Here is a 21,327-nt window from a genome sequence, read left to right on the forward strand (position 1 = left end):
CTCCCCGTCCTCTCCTCTCCCAAGGGCTGGGATTAGGAGAGATTTTACAGCTGAGTGGTCAGCCTTGCATTAAGATGCGGTTTGCAAAGGCTCAGCCTCTTGTCTGAAGAACTTTATAGGGTTCTGTGGCCATTTTGTGTATCAGCAAGACCATCACACCACCTGGGGATCTGTCCCTGGGACGGATCTGTAGAAACTTCCCACCTTGAGAAACACCCCAGGGGAAACGGGGACTCGGAGAGAACTCCAAGCTGTGTGCTGCAGTGGGGAAAACGCAGTGCTTCCATGGAGCTGCCATGGAAGTTGTACGTGGGACCCAGGCCTGGGGACTCCCTCCTGCCCCGGCCCCAATGCAAACAGCAGATTAACAATTTATTTGACGTGTTGCGGCTGGTTCGTTTCTTCGCCCGCTCCCCTGATCAGAGGGAATAAATGTTGCAGTGTGCAATAATGTTCATTTCAGGTGAGAGTAAATATAGAAAGGAAAACCTGCTGAGAGCAAGCCATTTATTTCTGCGTTTGGAAGCCTCTCCTCATAAACAGTCAGTCATGCACATTTGGAAAATCCCAGCGTGGTTTTCTTGGCCATCCTAGAAGAACGTTTACTTTCCTGTAGGTTAAGAAGTTCATTTTAAATTAAAAAATAATAATAATAATAATGGCATCTCACTTCCAGCTGCCCTCGGGTGTTTAGGGCTTGTTGACACACTAAGGCCGCTCTGTTCTCCGGTGCAGGATCACAGGGGGGATCCTGCAGGGCTTTCCCAGCTGGGGGAAGTTTGGTCTCTGATTTCCTCTCATCCCTTTGCTCGTGTGGGGTACAAGGGGGGGGTGACTTGGGGTTTGCTCAGCCCTGGACTGTGTGCAGGGCTGGAGGGCAGCAGTGTATCACTGCTGAGAGCACCCAGCTTTGGTGCTGCAAGGTGAGGATGCAGATCAATGCACAAGGTGATATTGAGAGCCCTGGGGCACAAGCATAGTGTCCATATTGAGGCAGGGGGATGGACCCACTGTGCTGCCTTCCCACTGGACCAGGAAACCTCAGAGAGTTCTCAGGAGAATGTGCCAAAGATAACAGAGTGCAGGAGTGCTCCAGTGTCCAGTATGGAGGAAACACCCCAAAACAGCATCACAGGAGGTGGCTGAGGAAGGTGGGGACGCCCCATCTTGTTCCATACCCTGGGCTCTGTGCTCCCCAGTCTCAGCATCAGCACCGAGGAGCGATGTGGGCAGTGGGAAGCCTTGGCTTGGCTCAGAGCCTGGCTGCTGGCACCGGAGAGCAGGAGCTGAAGCGCTGCAGCCCGGCTCTGAAGTCCTCTGCAGGCACCAAGGGTCTCTCCGTGTTTTCCGACAGGCTTTGCATTTGGCTCGGGTTCGCTTTGGTTTCCGACAGCAAGAGGCAGTTAAGTCTCTTGGAAGAATGAATTAATTAGCAAATGCCTTTGGTCAGGTCAGTGCCCTCCAGTCGTGTTCTTCAGCCCTTAAAGCAATGCCTCTGCGCCCAGGTAAGCTGCTCTGGATGGCTTGTGTCACCAGCTGTATTTTAAGAGCTGTACATACATCATCGCAGAGGAACACTGCTTTAAAAAGAAAGGAAAAAAAAAGGAATAAAGCTCCCCCCAAAACACGCTGTTGACTCCAATGGTGGTGGCATTTGTGTCAGCGACAAAATATTGACGCGGTTGGCTCAGGGCTGGCTGGGGCTTCTGGAAATAAACTAATGCCTTGTTAAATTGTATATGGAAATGCAAGTGGGAAAATGACTGACATCTTACACAGCTCAGGCAAATAAAATCGCTGCTTTACTACAGCGTGAAAAAACTCAGGAATTAATAGGTCTCCTTCTGCTTGGGGGCGTTGGATTTATCCTCGACTAAGAATCATAAACTATTTTAAGGAGAGAAGTGCTACTTTTAAACGCACGCATCTGGGTCCTGGAGTGAAAGCAGTGTCACTGGTGCTGAGTTAACCCTTGCCCTCCTGCGGTGTGCTCTGAGCAGTGAGCTCTGCTCTTGGCAGATGGTGCTCTCAATGGATACCTGGAGCTATCAGCACCATCAGTTTGCTTTTGAGGGTTGTTAAATAGGATGTATTCTAGCAGCTCGTGGCAGAGATGCTTTTTGGGCCTCAGTTCAGCAGAATCTGAACTCTGAGCTGGATTTTACCTGGTGGGTCGTAAACATGTGTTTAAAATAAAACACCTGCTCCAGAAGTGTGCTGGAGATGAACTGGAAGCAGACACTGCGCGTTGCTGAGTTGATCTGGGGTAACAAAAGACAGCTGTTGGCTGCAGGAGCTGGAAGGTCTGTTGTTGGGTATCTTCAGTGGGAAATATGATTAATAAAACTTTAAGGAGCGATCTGTCGCTTTCTGTCTGGTGATGATCTGTAGGTGATGCGCCAGGGGAGGTTCAGATTGGATATTAGGAGAGATTTCTCCTTGGAAAGAGCGCTCAGCATTGGCACAGGGGGGTGGTGGGGTCCCCATCCCCGGAGGGGTTCAGAACTGCGAAGATGTGGCACTGAGGGACATGGTTAGAGGGCATGGAGGGGGATGAACCAGTGGCTGGTGACCTTCATGGTCTTTTCCAACCTTAATGATTCTATGATTCATGGAAAAGCAGGACAAGGTAAAAGCTGAAGGGAGCTGCCGGTGCGTGGGGTACGATCCACCAGCAGCAGCTCCACCGGTGTAATTACACCCCCTGCACGCTGTAGTGTGATTTCCCAGTAATTATTCTGGAATAAAAGCCTGCCTATTTCTGTAAGAGCTTATGTCACTTAGCAAGCTGTTATAAATTCAGCTGGAAAAAGGGACCCTTATTCTGGGATAAGTGTGGTTAGTGGTTAGCTGGGAACGGGGCTATTCCTGGCGCTGCCATCGACCTTCCCGGTGACGCCGCGTAAGTCACCTCACCTCCGTGTGTGTCAGCTTCTCCTGCTGCAAAGGGGGGAATGACAAACAAGGACGTCGTTTTGGGAAGATCTACGACACTGGAAAAAAGGCATCATGGGGGGGGAGGAGGGGGCAGGCAGTCACATAGCAGGACCTGGTGCTTCTCGTCCCCTCAGAGGCACAGTGATTAAATGGTGGGTTGTGCCCAGGAGATTGCAACGGGGATGAGCTGAGCTGTCAGCTCCTTGCTGGGAACGCAGTGTTTTCCTTTCTGTTTTTAAAAATAGTCCATTCTGTTCCCAATTGGAGATCACACCCCTCGCTGGGGCATTGGAACATCGCGACAGCTGCTTTCTGGGGGCACCACCAGCACCCTTCAGTGCAGGGCAATGGCAGGGCTGTGACTTTGGTTCTCCCGGGCTCCCTGTACTCTAAGCATCATGGCTTAATCCATTGGCCTCTTCTTCCTTCACTGCCCCTACATGATTCAATAGCTGGTTCTGCAAGCGCTGAGGTCCTTTATGGGAGCCTTGTGTCCACTATTACTTCACAGCAGTTTCTTGCACTGCCTCAGAAATCCCTTCTGGCTCCATCATCGTGCAAATATGCAGAGGCAGTGCTGAAGATGTGGCTCGTTTATAGTGTGCGACGTTACATTCATGCTAAGTTTGGTTTCAGACTGATAGCATGGGAGGGGGGGGATCATTAGCCAGACTTGGCTTTGGAGAAACCGGTGCTGCCCATGGAGCACCAGCGGGTGGATGCAAGGAGACAAAGGGAGCATCCATTGGCACCTTCCCACAGCCTCCATCTCTGCATGAGCTTTGGAGCAGGATGCAAGCTCCCAATAGTCATGAGACAACAAGACAGAGGGGAAAATGACTTTTACAGCCCATTAGTGCTCCTCAGAGCCACGCAGCCCCACTTGTAATAAAAGCAGTGGAAGCCACGGTAACAGGGAGGCTGGGTTGCAGGATGTGCCAGGCAGCTCCCTGGCCCCACAGCCCCTTCCCATGGTTTGGTGACCCCCTGGGTGCCATGAGGAGCTGGTGAGGGCAGGTCCTGTCCCCGGCCCCAAGCTCCTCATCAAGATGTGCATGGGAAGGTTCCAAGTGCAAATGTGTGTTTGCTAATGGGAACTGAATTGCCTCTTGCCCCGAAGGCTTGCAGCTTGAGGAAAACAACGCAGGGTCTAAGAATGACCTCATATTGCCTCCCAGGGAATGTTTTGCCAGATGAAGGGGGGAGAGGCAGCATCAAGACAGCACAATGTATGTATCTCTCTCCCTGTGTAAACATCCCCGTAGCTGCAGAAATCTCTTAAAACCCAGAATGAGAGGAGAACAGCTGCTTTGATCTGTGGATGTGGTTGTTATTTTCTAAGTGCGGATCCTTTCTTTTTTTAATTTTGCCTCAAATTAAAAAAATGCCTGTTGTGATCTTTTCCTTTTATTTCTTGGCTGGCGACCCGAGCAGGGTGCAGTAAATTTTCATTACTCCCCATGTAACCATTTCAGCATGGTCGACAATTCCACGCCGGCTCTTCAGTGCCTCAGCACAATGGACCCGAATCTTTTGGCCCTACGTGAAGCCAAAGCAAATGGGTTTTGCCCAGAAGTGCTCCACGGGGAGCGGAGGCGGTGGGGAGGAGAGCCCTGCCCCTCCCAGACACACACACGTGCATGTCCCACAGCAACCATGCTCTCCGCCTTGCCCAGTTGTCCCAGTTGCCTCGGAAGGGCTCCCAGTGGCAGGAGCTGGTTGAGCCCCAAGTGCTGGGGCTGATTTTTATGAGCCTTCCTGCATCCTTCCCACGTGATCCTGGGGATCTTCATCTGCACGGACCCGTGGCTTTTCCAGCAGCAGTTCTTTTCTTCCAACCATGGGAACCAGGTGACAAAGTTTGGAAAGAAATCCTGACATTTTAGGGAGTTTCTCAACACCAGCCCGTTCCAACCCCATTGGATGAGCTAAGGGGCTCAGCCCCTTCTCTCCCAGTGGTTCTTTCAGAGCACGACCTGCTCCCAGTACAATGTACTGGTTTAACTGGGAGCACTTGGCTGGTGCCGGCCCCACCAGGGCACTCTGAGCCCATCCTTCCCCCCATGCTGTCACGTGGCCGCCCAGTGTTTTGGCGTTTTGATTACATACGATACTGTGTATTTAGGGCTGGTTTATGGGTGTTTATACTAATGCGTAAACCTGTAATTTAGAAGCTCGGTTATAAATCAACATAGCTGAAGGTCTTGTCCCTCGTGCCTTGAGATCGGTCTCCAGATTTAGAAGACAGGTTAGAAAAAAAAAAGAAAGAAAGAAAAAAAGAAAAAGGAGTGTTTAGTTTTCCTCTGGTTATAATGATAAAAGATGATGGGGTGGGATGCGGGGACCTGGAACAGAAGAGCAGGGAGTTTCCAGTTCCTGCTCGTGCATTGCAATCCCCTCCCGATGCATCCCAACAGTGACAGCTCTGTGTTCATATTTCTCTATACGATGCTATTTTCTGTAGCTTTAATAATCATTGCTGCTTCTTCACCCCTTCCCAGGCAATGCTGTGGGCTGAGGGTCCACCACTGGTTGGATTCAGCACAGCGAGTTGTTGGGCCCATCCCATAGGTGCAGTGCTGTCCCGCTGGGTTTCTTGCTTATCACTGTGCATCTGCCCTGCACCTGACCATGGTCTTCTCACTGCTCTGGTAGGGGTCAGCTTCTCTGTGGGTTTAGGACTGGACACTTTGCATGGAGACCCTGCTGGTGGCAGCACCCGGGGGGCTGCACGATGGCACCATGTGAGCTTTCTCTTGGCTGCTGCCTTTGGCTGTGCAGACCTCCTCCAGAGCAGCGCCCTGCACACCGTGATGGCAACCCAGGGGTTATGCATCTTTTGTTTCTGTAAGGAAAGCACAAATAGAATCAGGGACTCCTCAGCACCTTCCTGCTCTGCTGGGCACCCTCTTCTTTCCCCAGCAGGATGGCAGTGGGCGCTTTGACTTAGCTGTGCATTCTCTGTAGTTTTCAGACCTCTTTCTTTTATCTTTGGGGTCTGCCGGGACAAAAGGGGACACATGAGGCCACGGGGGGCAGCATGGTGGGGCCTCTGCCTCAGGTCCCCTCTGCACCCCTAGGAGCTGATGCCAGGGGAGGGAATGCAGGCGCAGGGCCATGGGGTCCTATGTGCAGGGCCAGGCTGCGAGAGGCTCCTGCATACAACCCAAAAAACCCCAAAATATCTAGAAAAGCACATTTTTCTCACTGTGTTTCCCTCCCCCTTATTCCCAGTCCTCCCTCCCCACCTCTCACAGAGCTCTCCCACCGGCCCAACCATTCCCGCAGCCGCTGAGCCCCCGTGCCGCAGGTCGCGGCATCTGCAAACTCTTTCTTTTATTGTGTGCTTGTTTTTTTTTTCTTTCCCTTTTTTTTCCCCCCTTTTCCCCCTTCTACTTTTATTTCTCCTTCCCCTTTTCTTTCCCTCCCACGGCGGATGCCTCTCCCTCTCCCCACCACCACCACCCTCAGCCCTATGGGCCAAGGGGCTGCGAGGCGCGGGGTGGGTCTGGGGGTTGCGGGGGGCTTTGCATTGATGCATTGATCACCCATGGTCTGCGCCTGACCTCCCTGCTCCCAGGGAAGCAGTCTCCATGGCTACTGGCCCTGCTCCTCCAGAGCAGACTGTAAATTCCTGCAGGCAGAGCCCAGCCTGGGGGTGCGAGGGGGGAGCCGGGAAGGAGTAGCTAAAGCCAAATAGAAAGAAAGAAAGGCTGGGAGAAAAAGGGCGTTGCTTGGATGGGGCTCTCCTTTCCACTCCCCTTTCTCAGGTCCCCAGCACCAGTGCAAGGCGCCTGCTTCCCCCCTTCATCGCCGCCGCCGCTGCTGCTGCTCTCTTGCAGAACTGGAATTGGCTGGGATTATTTAGCAAAAAGAAGAAGAAGGAGAAGAAGGAGAAGGGATCAGAGCAGCCGCCAGGGAGAGGGCGATAGAGTCCACTTTCTTCCAACTGCCCTAGGTCTCCTTCCCTCACTCTCTCCTCTTTAGCAACACCAAGAGCCCCACACTGAACCCAGAGCAGCTTTTTCCATCATTTCAGTTCCCTTCCCTCCTTCTGTCTCACACACAGCAAGAGGAGAGCCCCTTCCTTCTCTTGCCTTCCCTTTGCATGCTCAGCCTCTTGTTTCCTTTAAAGCACGAGAAATCCCCCTTCTTGCCCCCGCTCCTGCAGGCAGGCGGGGATTGCAATGGGAGCGTTGCAGATTGCTGGATTGTGCATGCTTACCCTTCTGCTCCACTCTGGAATCACGCTGGCAAATAAAGCCAGTCAAGGTAAGAGAAATCTTCCCAAATCTGTTTGATGTGTGTGCAGGCAGCCGGACCTCCTGTTACATGTGGGCTTTATACACAGGCTGGAGAAACGGGCAGCACCAACAACTTAGTTGAGGTGATTTAAAGCGCTGCTTGCAGATATCCCACTGCTGCCTTTAATTGTTGTCTTTCTGTGAACTCTTTAATGATCTGCATTTAGGGTTGTTGTTTTTTTTTTGGTTTTTTTTTTTTGCGTGTGTTTGGACTCTTTATCTCCGGGCAGGGGGTGCAGAGGCAGGAAATCAGTGCTCACCCATCACTGCACTGGTCGAAGGAGTTTGGAAGCTCTTCTGTCGTGGGGCTTCGCCTGTGTGCAGAGGGGTGATGCCATGTGGGTGAGGGCGCTCCGGGGATGGGGAAGGCGCAGCGGGGCTGGAAGGTGGGAGCACCACATTGGTGTGCTTTCCATCCACACACACTGCACCCCCAATGCTGTGATACCCCCGAGCAGGGCAGTGTGCTGCAGGGAGCTTCATGGATCTGAGCTGAAAAACGCTCCGTGTGTTCCTGTCCCTGCAAATGAGAGGCACATCCCATCGCTATCAACTTCAGGCGTTCCTGCTTCTCCGCTCCCTTGCTTTAGCCAGACTTTCTCCCAGCACACACATTGCTTTATGTATGGGCTATCTATATCTTAGGCTTTTCTATAGCACCTCTATATTTAGCTTGGATTTTTCTCTATGCACCGGGGTGCGCGCGCACACGAGCACACACAGCCCTATGTGCACGATGCCACCGGATCGAAGGGGCTTTTTTTCCCCTCATTCACCACAATCCTGTTAGGATCGGTTGTTTGCACTGTGTTTTGTTTTGTTTGTCCCATGGACGCAGGGTTTATCAAACCAGCTCTGGCTCCCGCTATTGTAGTAGCTGCGTGTTGGTGCATAGGGTGAGATTAAATAGTGTGTGAATGAAATATGGGAGCGCAGCGTGTAATTAAAGACCTCGTGCAGGCAATAGGACTAGCCGAGCTGAGCCCTGTCACTGACGAAGTTAGGAGGAATTTCAAGGCTATTGTCTTATCTGCCTTCAGTGTTCTAAAACAATGGGAGACTTCTCGGTCTGGACAAGCATGGGGGAGATTTTCCAGGGCAAAGGTTTGCTGAGAAGGCGTCCAGCTCTGCGTAAAGCTTCACGATTTAAGCTCAGAAAGGAATGCTTCATTTCCCACCCACCCCCCCTCCCCAAATTATCTTTCGTGTATGCATTGCTTTCATTTCTTATCATAATATTTATTTATTAAGGCCTTTTGGTTTCCAGTTCCATTTAAGCCTGAGCCAGAATTGCATTAAAATAGCAAAGTAAAATTCCATCGTGCAGAGACTTGACAGATCCCTTCGGGGAAGGAGCGGGGTGGAGAGGGGGTGGAGAGAGGTGAGCTAAATCCTCACCGCCCGCTTCGCACCCGGGGCAGTGCGGGCTCCTCCATGCTGTACCTCTCCCAGCTCCAGGCTGAGCTGAGCTGAGCAGGGCTGGAGGAACCCCTGGACCCCGCTGGGGTTCAGGAGGCAGCGGGAGGAGGCTGAGGGACGCGTGGGTTTGGGGTGCCTGGGGGTGTCCCCCAACACCACTTGGCTTTCTCTACACTCCAACGTTGAGCTCGAGCAGCAAGCCACGTGCCTAGGGTGTGCTGAGAGAGGATGGGACTGAAAGCTCTGGGGTGATGGTGCCCAAGGATGGTGCTCATCACCGCACTGCCATGCTGATAGCTCACCTGGTGCTTTCCCCATGCGGTGCCACGTGCAGCATGCAGCTGGGTGGTATCACTCACACACGCCTGTATCAGCTGTCCCACGCAGGGTGGGTTGGTTTTCCTGCAGAATGGTGTGATGTAAGCAGGGCTCCTTCACAGCACTGCTTTATCTTGCAGAGCTCTGAGGGAGGGGGCTCAGCTCAGCCCTGCACGGTGCCCCATGGAGGACTGGTGTGTGCTGGGTTTGGTGGGTCTGGTTAGGACTTGCTTTCAAGTGGTGATACAAACCCGTGCAAGTCAGGAGAAGCTCCTGGCAGCCCCAGTGCTTGGATGCTGCTGTCTTCCTTCACCCGTGCCCACAGCTCCCCAGCTTTTCAGTACCCAGCCCTTCACCTACAGGCACAAGGGCACATCCTTATCCCGTTGCCTCTCTGGCAGCATCCCATAAACAAAGACATCCCACAGAGGCTGCAGACTCTTCCACAGCCTTGGCACCTCCTGCACGAGGGGCTCAGTTCGCTTTGGTGGGGATGCACCTGCAGAGCCCTCATTACTAGGGATGTGTTATTTTGTAAGGAGTACAAAATTTCCCAACAGCAGCACGGAGATGCTGTTGGATTCCCCTCCCATCTCCGCCGGACCTCCTCCCCCTCAGCCTCTGCTTTCCTCCCTCTGCTGCATTCACAGTGTGTGACTGTTGTGCCTGTCCCCTCCGCCCCTCTGAAATATGAAATGTAAAACTGTAAACATTTCAACATACAGCAGTTCAAAGGAGATCTTTGACTGAGGGCGTCTGACATGCCCATACTTAGATTAAAAAGGGGAGGGGGGTGGGAAGGAGGGAAGAAGAGTTTTTTTGTAACTGCCAACGGGAGTATAAATATTCAGACACCTCGAGTCTTCCAGTGCAGAGATGTATGGCTGTCTCCAAGCGGCTCAGGAGTTTTATTTTTTTTCTTTTATTTTTATATAAATTTTTTCCTTTGCAGACGGTCGCACCGGAGTAATCCATTTAGGAAAAAAGTATGCATGAATAACCTTAACCTTCACTTCCAGCATTATAAGTCCCCCGAGAGGCTTCAGGAGAAGCCTGGGATGGCAAATAAAGTTTGCTCTGTCTCATGGCTGTGATTCGGAGAGGCTGTTTCCCATCATGATTGTTGCTCCCCAAACGCAAAACAAGCACGCTCCCGAAGGCGAGCCTTGCTCAGCCGATCAGCATAAGGAGCAACAGGAGCAATCCCTGAAGGAGCCACCCAAGTGCAGGTGGATGGGGAGAGCTGTTCAACCCCTCTCTGTAGCTCATGCCCGTGCTTTTCCTTCCCTTTCCGTGCTCCTCCAGCATCACTGCCCCATAGCACACCGCAGCCCACAGTTGCATCTCCCATCCCCACCCCCGTGCCCATCCCATCCCCAAGCACCTGAGTTAGGATTCCCAGTTTGGATGATGCATCTTTGGCCAACGTGCCCACACCGCCCACCCCATCCCACGAACAAATGATTAATAAAGTGCCCCGCGGTGTCTGAGGTGGTTATTAATACCCCAGTAAAAAGAGCTACTGAAGTTATAACGCTTTAATTTGGCATTAAGGCCGAGTGGAAACTCCGTGCCTCTGCCAACAGCTACACACGTGTCTCTATACAGACAGGCTGCCTATAGAAAAACAAAGAATCAAACCAATTTGAAAGGAAACGCTGAAGCGCTGAGAGAAGAGTGAAAAAGGTTTTGTTTGTTTCGGAATTCCCAGTGGGTTTTTGCCACCTTAGCTCATCTCCGTTGACTCAGTCCGTCTGCCTACAGATGAAAGCATCTTTACTATTATTATTTCTAACGAGGAAGTGAGGGGAGAGCCCAGCACGGGCTGTGAGGGCACGTGGAGCCGTGCACACATCCATTGGTGCGGATGCCCCGGGGCACCCAGCGCCGTCCCCTCTCCCAGCACTCCGTCCCCATGGGCGCAATGCGGTGCCGGGGCAGCCGTCCTCTGGGAGCTCTCGAAATGGCAGTGGCGTTGCAACCGTCTGCCTTCTTCGGCTGCCTTTGAAATGGAGAATAAAGCTGCAGCTGGAGCGGAACGGGGCCCAACAGCGAGCGCTGGAAAATCCCACCCACAACGGAATAAAAAACATCGCGCCGGGCGCTGCCACCTCCTCCAGGGCTGTGCTGTGGGCAGAGCCCCAGCGTTGTGCTGTGACCCCAAGGGCATGGGCAAAGATTGGGGCAAGTGTGCACCATGTGCTCTCATTAGTGCTGCTTTGCCCCAAAAGGGTGGCTGGATCCAGAGGTGGAGCTGGGTGCCCTTGGGTACATCTCTGGATGGGCCGTTGCGTCTTCATTGCAGTTCTGCCTTGTGCAGAACCCCTCAGTTTGGGGGATTTGGGGCACAGTGCGCCCACTGGAGTTTGAAAAATGGCAGCTTGGATTATTGAAGGGCCTGACCCCAAATCTCAGCCTGGGGTTGGCACTTGACCTCCCAGATCTGGAGCCATCAAGAAATTCATGTGTTCAAGAAACCTTTAGATGTGCTACTGAGTGACATGGTGTAGTGGAGAAACATTGGTGGTAGCTGGACAGTTGGACTAAGGAATCTTGGACGTCTTTTCCAACCTTGGAGATTCTGTGATTCTGTAATTCTGTAATAACACGAGGGGGAAATGGTTTCAAACTAAAGGAGGGGTTGATATATGGAAAAGGTTTTTTACAATAGTGGCAGTGGGTCTACTGGAACAGGCTGCCCAGAGAGGTGGTGGGTGTCCCCATCCATGGAGACGTCCGTGGCCAGACTGGACAGGACCTGGAGCACCTTGATGGAGCTGTGGGTGTCCTGTATCAAGGCAGGGGAGTTGGATTGGATGGTCTTTGAGGATCCCTTCCAACTCAAGCAATTCTACGATTCTGTGAACCCCAGTGAGGGCTTTGTGGCAGCGGATGGAGTTGGAATATTGGCATTGCTTTTTCTTGAATCTCCCATCATGTTGGCTTGGAAATCTCATCCCTTGCATCTCTGCAGCTGCTGGAAGCACCTGTGGCAGTGCCACAGGCATTTTCAGAGGGAGAAATCTCCCACAGGAAAGCATGTCCCGACAGCAAAGTTGCTCTGTTGGAAATGCTCCTTGCATTGACAAGAATGTAAAAATTGGGTTCTTCAGAAGGCTTTTTTTCCCCTTGATTTTTACTCCATCGTTTCTTAAAGATGCTCTTTCTTAGGAGCCAGGATTTTGGTGTTCTGAAGGTAGGATCCCTGCCAGCATGGGGATGGTTCCTGGAGTGGCCAGGAGGGTATTTATTCATGCTTCCCACACACACACATTTTTTTATCCTTTTTTCCCTCGTTTTCTAATCCTGTAACCTTTCAGAATGTCTCCAGCTTTGGAAAAATTACAGAGTGGCAAATTTATAATGTTTTCTTTTGTACTTTTGCTGCTGTGTAATCTTTCCAAAGTTAGAGGAGTTTTGAAGTTACAGAATGGAAAAAAAAAAAAAAAAAGAAAGAAAAAAAAAACCCATACATGTGTGAGAGGGAAAGCCACGGCATTGTTTTCAGCATCACAACATGCATTGTTCATTGTGTTGACTTTGAGTGCAGAGAAGGGGAAAAAAAAAATAGAAGAAAATAAATCTAAAAAAGTGCGATTTCTGGCAAAATGCTGGGAAAATTTCAACTCTGTGGTGTGCAATGGATGCTTCGTGTTTGGGGAGCTTTCAGAGAACAGCGATGGGAGGTTTTGCTCATCTGCTGCTGAGCAAAGTGGAAGCACGACCTCTGCGTGCATGAGAGATGCTAGAGGAGCTGCACCCACACCTGTGCCCCTGAAACTCAAAGATCTGCAACATTTCATAGAACTGTAGAATCATTACGGTTGGAAAAGACCACAAAGATCCCCAGTCCAACCCCATCCCATCTCACCATGCCCATAACCACGTCCCTCCGTGCCACATCTCTGCAGTTCTGAGCCTTTCCATGGACAGTGTCCCCACCACTCCCTGAGCAGGCTGTGCCACTGCATCACTGCCCTGAGATTTGTCCTAATATCCAACCTGAACCTCTCCTGCTGCCAATTAAGGTGGTTACCTGTCGTAATTTGATGAGCCCCACATAGGGCAGATTTGGGAGCTGCAGAACATCAGCCCCTGTCCTGCCGTGTGCACACCTGGATGTTGGTGAGTGTGAGTGGCTCCAGCTATAGGGATGGATGAGTTTGGGTTTCAATGTGATTCAGCGTTGGCTTTGGTTTCTACTGAGTCTGCCAAATGGGCAATGTTGGACATCTCAAACACACCTCTTTGATTTGAGAGCTGCGTGCACCAGGAGTGCTGAGGTGGGCACCTGGAGTCTATGGGATCCCCAGTGCGGCATCCAGCAACAGCAATCCCCGTCCCACCTTGCCGTGGCTGGGAGGTGACAGCGGGGATGGATGCAGGGAGGTCAGCATTGGGTGCAGTGTGGGGTCTTCGCCCTGTGGTGGCACCAGGGCTGTCCCTGTGGGTTGCAGAGCGGGTGCCTGTCCCCACACCACCCCACAGCTCTCCCACCGCGGTGGGTCAGCCCCCAGCCCGTGATTAATGGCCCGAGGGAGGCTGTGGTGGCCGCGGGCCATGGCTAATGTCAAACAACAAATATGAATGCGTGCTGTAAATATTTATACAATGCACAGGCACGTGCTGCCTCCCTGGTGCAAGGATGACTCACATCTCCCTGCAAAAAAACCCCATGGTGGCCAGAGAGTGCCCAGCCCTTTGCTCCTGTGGCCGTGGCCTCCATCCCGGCATTCCTCTGGGGCTGCCCACCCTCTGCTGGCTTGCCAGGATGCATCACATCTTCAGGGACCTCCTGGAGCGCCTGCATTCTTTGCGCTGCAGAGAGACAGATTTTAAAGGCAGCTGGGAGTTTCTCAGCCTTGGGCTCATGGTTTCTGGGGTCCAAGTCCCTCCTATGGGATGTGGCAGAGTGGGATGCACTGAAGGTCCCCAAGCCCGTGCACGATGCTCAGCCCCCACACCACAGCCTCCACCCCACACAGCTAAGGCTTCTCCATTTCTTCAGTGCCATTAAAATCTTTGCTCCCCGTGCCTCCTGCCACGGGGAGCCCTTGGGTGTTGCTGAGGTTGTTGTCTTCAGTCTTATGCTCTGGCCAGGAGCTTGTAGATAGGAGGGAGAGTGACTTTTTACATGGGCAGATAGTGATAGGATAAGGGAAAATGATTTGAAACTAAGAGGAGAGACTTACTCCTGAATATTAGGAGGGAATTTTTTAATCAGAGGGCAGCGAGGCTCTGGCACTGCTGCTCAGAGCTGTGGGTGTCCCAACCCTGGAGGTGCCCAAGACCATGGATGGGGCCCTGGGCAGCCTGAGCTGGTGAGGGGCACCCAGCCCACAGCAGGGGTTCAGGGGGCTGTGAGGTCGCTTCCAGCCCAATCATCCCATGGTTCTATGATCTTTAAGGTCCCTTGCAACCCAGCCATTCCATGGTTCTATGATCTTTAAAATCCCTTCCAACCCAACTATTCCATGGTTCTATGATCTTTAAGGTCCCTTCCAACCCAAACACCCCATGGTTCTATGATCTTTAATGTCACTTCCTACTCAACTATTCCATGGATCTATGATCTTTAAGGTCCCTTCCAATCCAGCCATCCCACAGCTCTGTGATGATGCCCTCCATGCCCTGGTGCTGTGAAGTACATCCAGCTGTTTGGATGGAGGATGCCCATAGGGGTGGGCCTTTGGGGAGCTGTGCTTTTGGCTGTGCTCCTGAGGAAGCTGTGATGTTTTTCCCTTTCTCTCTCCCTGGTTCCTGCTCTCAGGTTTATTTATTGTAGTCCCTGTTAATTTCTGCACATTCCTCCTTGCCTAAGAATAGAAAGCAGTGACGATTATTTGGGTGACTGTTTGGGTGACTGGTCGGCTCAGGAAGCTGCTAATTGGAGACAGAGGCTTTCACCTCTAGCTGGGCTGGTTCCAGCCTGGACTTTTGGTGTCTGAGCATTGCTTCCCTCAGCTGTGTGAAATGATCACTGGCTCCCAGGGGAGCTTTAATGAAGAGGGTGCACAGGTGATGCTTTTCTGGAGCACACCCATCACCAGTTGCACTGGGGCTGCGTGCAGCGATTGGGAGCAAAGCAGCAGAATTCCTCCCTTCCTCCTCCCCACTTTGTGTTTTGATGCTTGAAAGCCTGCATGGCTGCTATGGGTCTGTATACTTCTTGCTCCCATCACCTCCTCTCCTCTTGCAGATGTGGACGAGTGCGTGGAGGGCACTGACAGCTGTCACATTGATGCCATCTGCCAGAACACACCCAAGTCCTACAAGTGCATCTGCAAGTCTGGCTACACCGGTGATGGGAAGCACTGTAAAGGTAAGGATGTGCTGCTGGAGCCCCCCCAATGAGCCCCAAGCACCAATGAGGAATGCTCAGCCACCCCAGCCCACTACGAACCCTTTTAAAGACACAAAACAACCTGGTGTGGTGATACTGCTCTGCAAATAGCCGCGTTTGCAAAGAGTGGTGCTACTCCAGCCCCAGGAGGGTCACCTGGGCTTTGTTTGCAACAAATCCAGGCTTCCTACCTGCAGGGTTTGCAGCCCAGAAACTACAGAATTAGGTCAGTAGGTAAAACATGAGAAGCTTAAGCATGTATGTGTCCAAATGCAGCAGGGAAAAGAGGCAGGAACTGGGCAGGAGAAAACTTTGTGAACTGGGAGGAGTACAAACAGTGATGGAACAAAAGCAGGATCCCATGCAAACATGCTGCCCAAATGATTCCTGGGCTTGTGAGGGGGCTTTCCTCCAGGAAGGACAGTCAGTAGAGCACTGCTATGTTCTGAGACTTGAAGTACCTCTGTGTGGGCAGGTGAAGCCATACCCTTCCCATTGCACTGCCCTTTGGGTACAGAGCAGGGGAGCAGCCTTTGGCTGGGATTTTCAGCAGGAGAGATGGCTGTATGCAGAGCTGGTCATTACTCAAGGGTGCAGGTGGGAGCAGAGCAGGGATGCAGTAGGAGCTGGCGAGCAGCAGCAGGGACCACAGGGTGACACATGAGCTGGGGCAGGGACCAGGCTGGGACTGGGGGACACAGCAGTGCCATGCTTCTGCAGCTCCCTGCCCTCCTTTCTCTGCAGATGTGGATGAGTGTGAGCGGGAGGACAACGCAGGCTGCGTCCACGAGTGCGTCAACATCCCTGGGAACTACCGCTGCACCTGCTACGATGGCTTCCGCCTGGCACACGACGGCCACAACTGCCTGGGTGAGTGCTGGGCTGGCTCAGGGATGGCTTTGTGGTAGGGTTTGTTGTGCCAAGGTTTGCTGCTGGCTGAAGTTGCTGATTAAATGGACCTCAGCATCTTTGCTTTTGCCAAGATAGCAAGGCGATGGCAGCCTGCAAAGAACTCAAACCCAGCAGATTTAAGTGTGCAAGCACCAACAGCTTGCATGTGAATATGAAGCTAGCATGCAGATATAGCAGGCACAGCCCTGTTTTGTCCCTCTGTGCTTGCAGAGGGCCAAGACCCCCATGCACTTTGCTCCATCCTGCAAGGCTCATCCTTGCACCTGCCACAATCCCACCAGTTTGCCTTGCCCTAAGGAGCAGCAGCTGAGGGCTCTCAGCCTCCATTCCAGGCTGTTATGTTGCTGGTGCTGAAAGCAGATAATCTGCAAGTTGCATATTTCAGATGTGGAGTCTGGGAGAGCTGCTGACAGCAGAGGCACCGGAGATGTCTTGTGCAGCGACAGCTCTCCGGGGATGGGGATGGCATTGCTTCCCATTGCACGATGGGGATGCTGTGGGTGCTGGGACAAAACTGGATGGGGATCATCCGTATGTTTGGGTAAGGTGGAACTGGAGGCCTTCCCCACTGCTGGGTTTGGAGCCGATGGATGGAAGCAGCGCGTGCTGCTGTGCTGCCAGAGGCAGGACCAGCCTGCAGGGCTCTCCTGGGCGCTCGTGCTTGAGGTCAGCCCTGCACCTGCCAAAATAGATGAGTTAAGAGCAAATACGGTGGAGATGTGAGCCGGCGAAAGGACTGGGTAAATAATCCCGAGGCCAAGACAAACCCAGCATCTGCCTACGGAGAGCTGCGCATCCTTCCACTGCCCCGAGCTCCATCCGGCTGCGGCACGGCCGAATCCTCGGTGCAGCCGCGCTGCCCGCATCCCAACGCCCGCTTCCTTCCGCAGCGCCCGCAGGGGCACCCGGCCACCCACCTCCCCCACCCCGGGCTGCGGCGTGCTATTTGCTAATTAGTGTCTGCAGCGAGGTCATTAATGAGCTCATCATTAGAGGGAGGAGGGGAAAGGGATCCTGGACGCATACGCTTCGCATTAACTGCCATCACTGGGAACTTTGCAGGCTCCTCGGTGAAGAGGGAGATTTACACAGCTGGAGGGAGCGCAGGCGGGCGGCCCTGCCTTCCCCACTCTGGGGAGGATGAGCCCAAGGAGAAGAAAGGGAAGCTGGGCTCGGGAGCCGCAGACGTCATGTGTTTACAGAGCGGGGTGGGAGGGGAGCAGTGGGTGCAGGGCAGTCCTAGATCCCTGCAGCCCTTCCACAGCTCAGCCCAATGAAGCATCTCATCCATGCTGCTTTGCTTCCAGGACAGCACGAATTTACCCTTTGGAGCCCATTCCACAGAGGAGGATGTTGATACTCTCTTTTTTTTTTTTTTTTTTTTTTTTGTTCCTCTGGCTGCAGGGATGAGCCCCAGGGGGTTTTCCCTATCCTCATCCACCCCAACGTGCTTTTCCTACTCCCATTTGACTGGAAGGCAGAAGTGAAGCAAAGCGAGGGTCCTGCCCAGGCTTAGAAGTGTCCAAATGGAGAGGAGGACCCAGGAGCCCATGCTTTATGTACCAAATAACCCTCAGCCATTGGGCGCTTCCCAGGGAGAGCTGCAGGAGAGGTCCACCTCCTGCCAGGCACTGATGGGTCATTGCTGGGTTGGGGTGTGCAGCAGCCACTGAGCATCCCCTCCTTGTCTGACCTTTTGAACCAGGACAGGAATTCAAGCCCTCATCCTGATACGGGGCCTTCTGGCTCCTGTCTGCCTCCGTTACATTTAATAAAATAGGTATTAGAGTGGTGGAGTCTCGTTTCAACCCTCGGTTTGGAACAGCTGCCTCCTCATTTTTGTGCAGACCTTGTAGGAGAAGTCGCAAGACGTTAAGCCCTTGTTATAAACAGGGGATTTGAGGAGAGTTACTGGCATCTGCAGGACATTGCTTGGCTGGGACAAGCCCTGGGGGAAGCTGGGAGCCCTCTGTCATCGCATGGGATGTCCTGGTTTGTCCTCCAGTGGCCTCAGGCGGTGCCACCGCTCGGTGACAGCTCACAGCCAGGGCTCAGCCCTGCTCTGAGCATCCCTGGGCTGCAGCAGCACAGTGCAATGCTCGAGGTGTATTCATCCCAAAAGCAAGGAGTTTGGTCAGGCTGTGTGCCCCCACGTGGGCTATGAGCCCCTCCATGCTCTGTCCCTATGCTGCTCTTGCAGTTTTTCCAGCATCCGCTGCTGGCGGGGCTCTGTTTTCACCCAAGCACTGCGATGCTCGAGTTTGCCGAGGTTTTCTCTGGCACAGAGCTCCCTGCTCCCGGTGCTATCACCCGCAGAGGACAGGGACACAGCATTGTGGGGCTGTGGCACCGATCCTGCAGCACTCAGGCTGAGGTTTTCATCTCTGCCTCCTTCCCAAGCCAGGATGCTGCAGGGGATTTGAGTCTCCTTAGAAGTAATTGTCCCCGCTCTGGGCTAGGGTTCCCCATAATGAAGTCCAGGCGCTTCCCCACCAGCAGCAGACAGAGGGGCACAGTCTGCCCAGGGATCTGGGACAAGGAGAACCCCTTTCTCTGTGGGTTGATGTTCCCATCTGCAAAATGGGGCCACCACATTTTTTGCTCCTGGAGAAGCTGTGTGGCCTCTGAAATCCACCCCTAGATGTGCCTTGGCTTCATCCCCTGCAGCACTCAGCATCGCCCTTTCTTCTAACTGGGGGACCAAGGATGCAAAGCAGGAACTGATTGCTGCACAGCACGTTGCCGTCCCGCTCCATTTGGTGCTGCAGAACCGCTCTCACCTCCATCTCCTTCCCTTTGCAGACCTGGATGAGTGCTCAGAGGGCAACGGCGGCTGCCAGCAGACCTGTGTCAACATGATGGGCAGCTACGAGTGCTTCTGCCGGGAGGGCTTCTTCCTCAGTGACAACCAGCACACGTGCATCCAGCGCCCTGAAGGTCAGCGCTTGGCACCCCTCACCCCTTACTGCCCACCTCCAGGGTGGGACCCAACTTTGGGGCTGTGGGATAATGGCTCAGATATATGGCTCAGATCCGGTCACAAGGAGCACTGTCGCTTTTTGTTTCGGTGGTGACTGTGGGGTGGTTGTTGCAGGAGTGGTTGCTGGGCTCCCATGTTCAGCCCTGCACTGTGCACAGTGCTGGTGCTGCTTCCTGACCCCCCTCGGCGCTGGGAGCGCTGCGAATTTAAAAGCAAACTTGGCACGAGCACACTGCGAGAGGACACTGCAGGGCTAATAAACATCCCAGAGCAAAACCCTTGCAGGCCCCTTAATCAAGCTCAATAATACCAAACGGAGGACACTAATCCCATGGCCAGAGCCTTTTATTAAACAAAAGGTACCCGGAGCTCCCCACGCCGCTCTGCGAGACGCATCCTTTCCTGCCAGGTCTTGCGCAGCACCGATCCTTCTGTCTCAATATCAGCTCTAAATTGCTGCCGTCTGGAGCGATCTCTTCGCCAAGATATGAGGAAATGAGAGAGGGTTTTTTTTGTTTTTTTTTTTTTTCTTTTTTGCATCGCTGCTGATTTTTATCTCTGCCGCTTGGCAAAGCGGCCGCATGGGTTTCGCTTTCCTCCTTCCCAGCTGCGCTGATCCCTTGTGCTCCCCAGGGTATCTCGCCCAGGCTGGGATGGCTCAGTGGCATTTCTGTGTCCCCATCCCATGTGTGTGCCTGGCAGGGATGAGATCAGTGCCGCCGTGGGTGGCCCCGCTGCAGGCAGGGTCACAGGTGCTGCCTTTCGGAGCCCATTTTTGAGCTGAGCATCTGCAGAGCATCATCAGTGCTGGGAGGGCCGTGTGGGTTCTGCATCCCAAGGTCAGCTCTGTGGATGTTGCCTGCATGCTCCCTTCACTCAGGTTTTGGAGTGAAGAGAAAGGGTGAGTGGGTGGGAGCTGATCCCTGGGTTGTGAGCCCAGGACATGGGGAGCTGGGAGTGCTTTGGGACTGAGTGTTGGTCACCTTGACTTTACTCCTGCCTCAGGCACTGCCAGACTGATGCATTCAGCATCAGAGAGTTAAACCTCACTCTTAGGGCTGCTTTCTTCCTTCTGGGGTCCTTGCCAGCACCATGTCTCCCTTTTCCTTCCCTCTCTCTGATCCTGGCAGACTGTCTCCTTTCCCTCTGCTCTTTCTTTTGCGCTCTCTCCTTTCCTTCCTCACTGCAAGCAGATGCACAGCGGTGAAATGCTGCCGGGCTGGGAGCCCCTGGCACAAAGAGCCATCAGTTCCAACAAGATCCAAAAGGAAACTTTCCCTTTGTAGCAAAAACCAGCTGCCTCAAACCCCCATCCCTCCACCCCCACCGTGCTGCTGGGTGCAGAGGGAGGAGAAGAGCAGGAGAGCAATCCTCGGTGCTGGTGACCTTCTGGAGCTTTTCTTTGCTTCCTTCTCTCCTTTAGAAGGAATGAACTGCATGAACAAGAACCACGGCTGTGCCCACATCTGCAGAGAGACCCCCAAGGGGGGCATCGCCTGCGAGTGCCGCCCGGGCTTTGAGCTCACCAAGAACCAACGTGACTGCAAACGTAAGGAGTGCATAAGGGATGGAGAGCCCAGTCCTACTCTGCGGCTTTGTCCCGATGGCACAGACCCACCCCAGCCCTGCTGCAAAGCCCTAATTCCACCACGAGCAGCCTTAACTGGCACTGTATGTGCAGCACCCTCTATCCATGTCACACCACCTTTGTTTTCCCATGAGGAAGATGAGCAGAGGGAATGTGATTGGCACAGGGGGAGCGCAGGAATCCTCTCCCCAGGGCACAGGGTGCTCTCAGCCCGTGTGATCTCCTGCCAGCATCTTGCTGGCAATGCCAGGCTATTAAATATATATTTCTGTCTTTATGCAATTGTTTTTATTTTGCTGCTTGCTCACTGTCTTGCAGCAAACAGCTAAAATTGCTGATGAGACACAGTTTTAATCCTATGGGGCTGTTTTCCTTCCAAGTTAAAGGCAAAGCATGCCCTGGGAGGGCTGGCAGGGGAGCACCTGAGTCATCCTGGAGCCCATGGAGGTCTCACTGTGCCCTCGTGTCACCGCTCTGGTGCTCAGTGTGTCCCCTTCCACCAGGTCTACTGGTGGCATTTAGCAAA

The 21,327-nt window shown here is 53.1% G+C and overlaps 1 protein-coding gene across 4 annotated transcripts in view; it reads left to right on the forward strand.

The window, feature by feature from the left end:
• Positions 1-6,583: 6,583 nt before the first annotated feature.
• SCUBE3 (signal peptide, CUB domain and EGF like domain containing 3) overlaps positions 6,584-21,327 on the forward strand; it is a 30,709-nt gene continuing 15,965 nt past the window's right edge. For 3 of the 4 annotated variants that reach the window (XR_016459830.1, XM_031605914.2, XM_090124384.1), the window contains exons 1-5: positions 6,584-7,209; positions 15,178-15,300; positions 16,066-16,191; positions 19,036-19,170; positions 20,637-20,762. Coding sequence is in view for 3 of the 4 variants with exons in the window: in XM_031605914.2 (XP_031461774.2) it covers positions 7,125-7,209; positions 15,178-15,300; positions 16,066-16,191; positions 19,036-19,170; positions 20,637-20,762 (595 nt within the window). In the remaining variant the exon portion in view is untranslated. The remainder of the gene's footprint in view (positions 7,210-15,177; positions 15,301-16,065; positions 16,192-19,035; positions 19,171-20,636; positions 20,763-21,327) is intronic. The other variant, XM_031605912.2, reaches the window with a different exon arrangement.

This window comes from Phasianus colchicus, chromosome 25 (genome assembly GCF_987193195.1).
Source record: "Phasianus colchicus chromosome 25, bPhaCol1.hap1.1, whole genome shotgun sequence".
Taxonomy (NCBI): Eukaryota; Metazoa; Chordata; class Aves; order Galliformes; family Phasianidae; genus Phasianus; species Phasianus colchicus.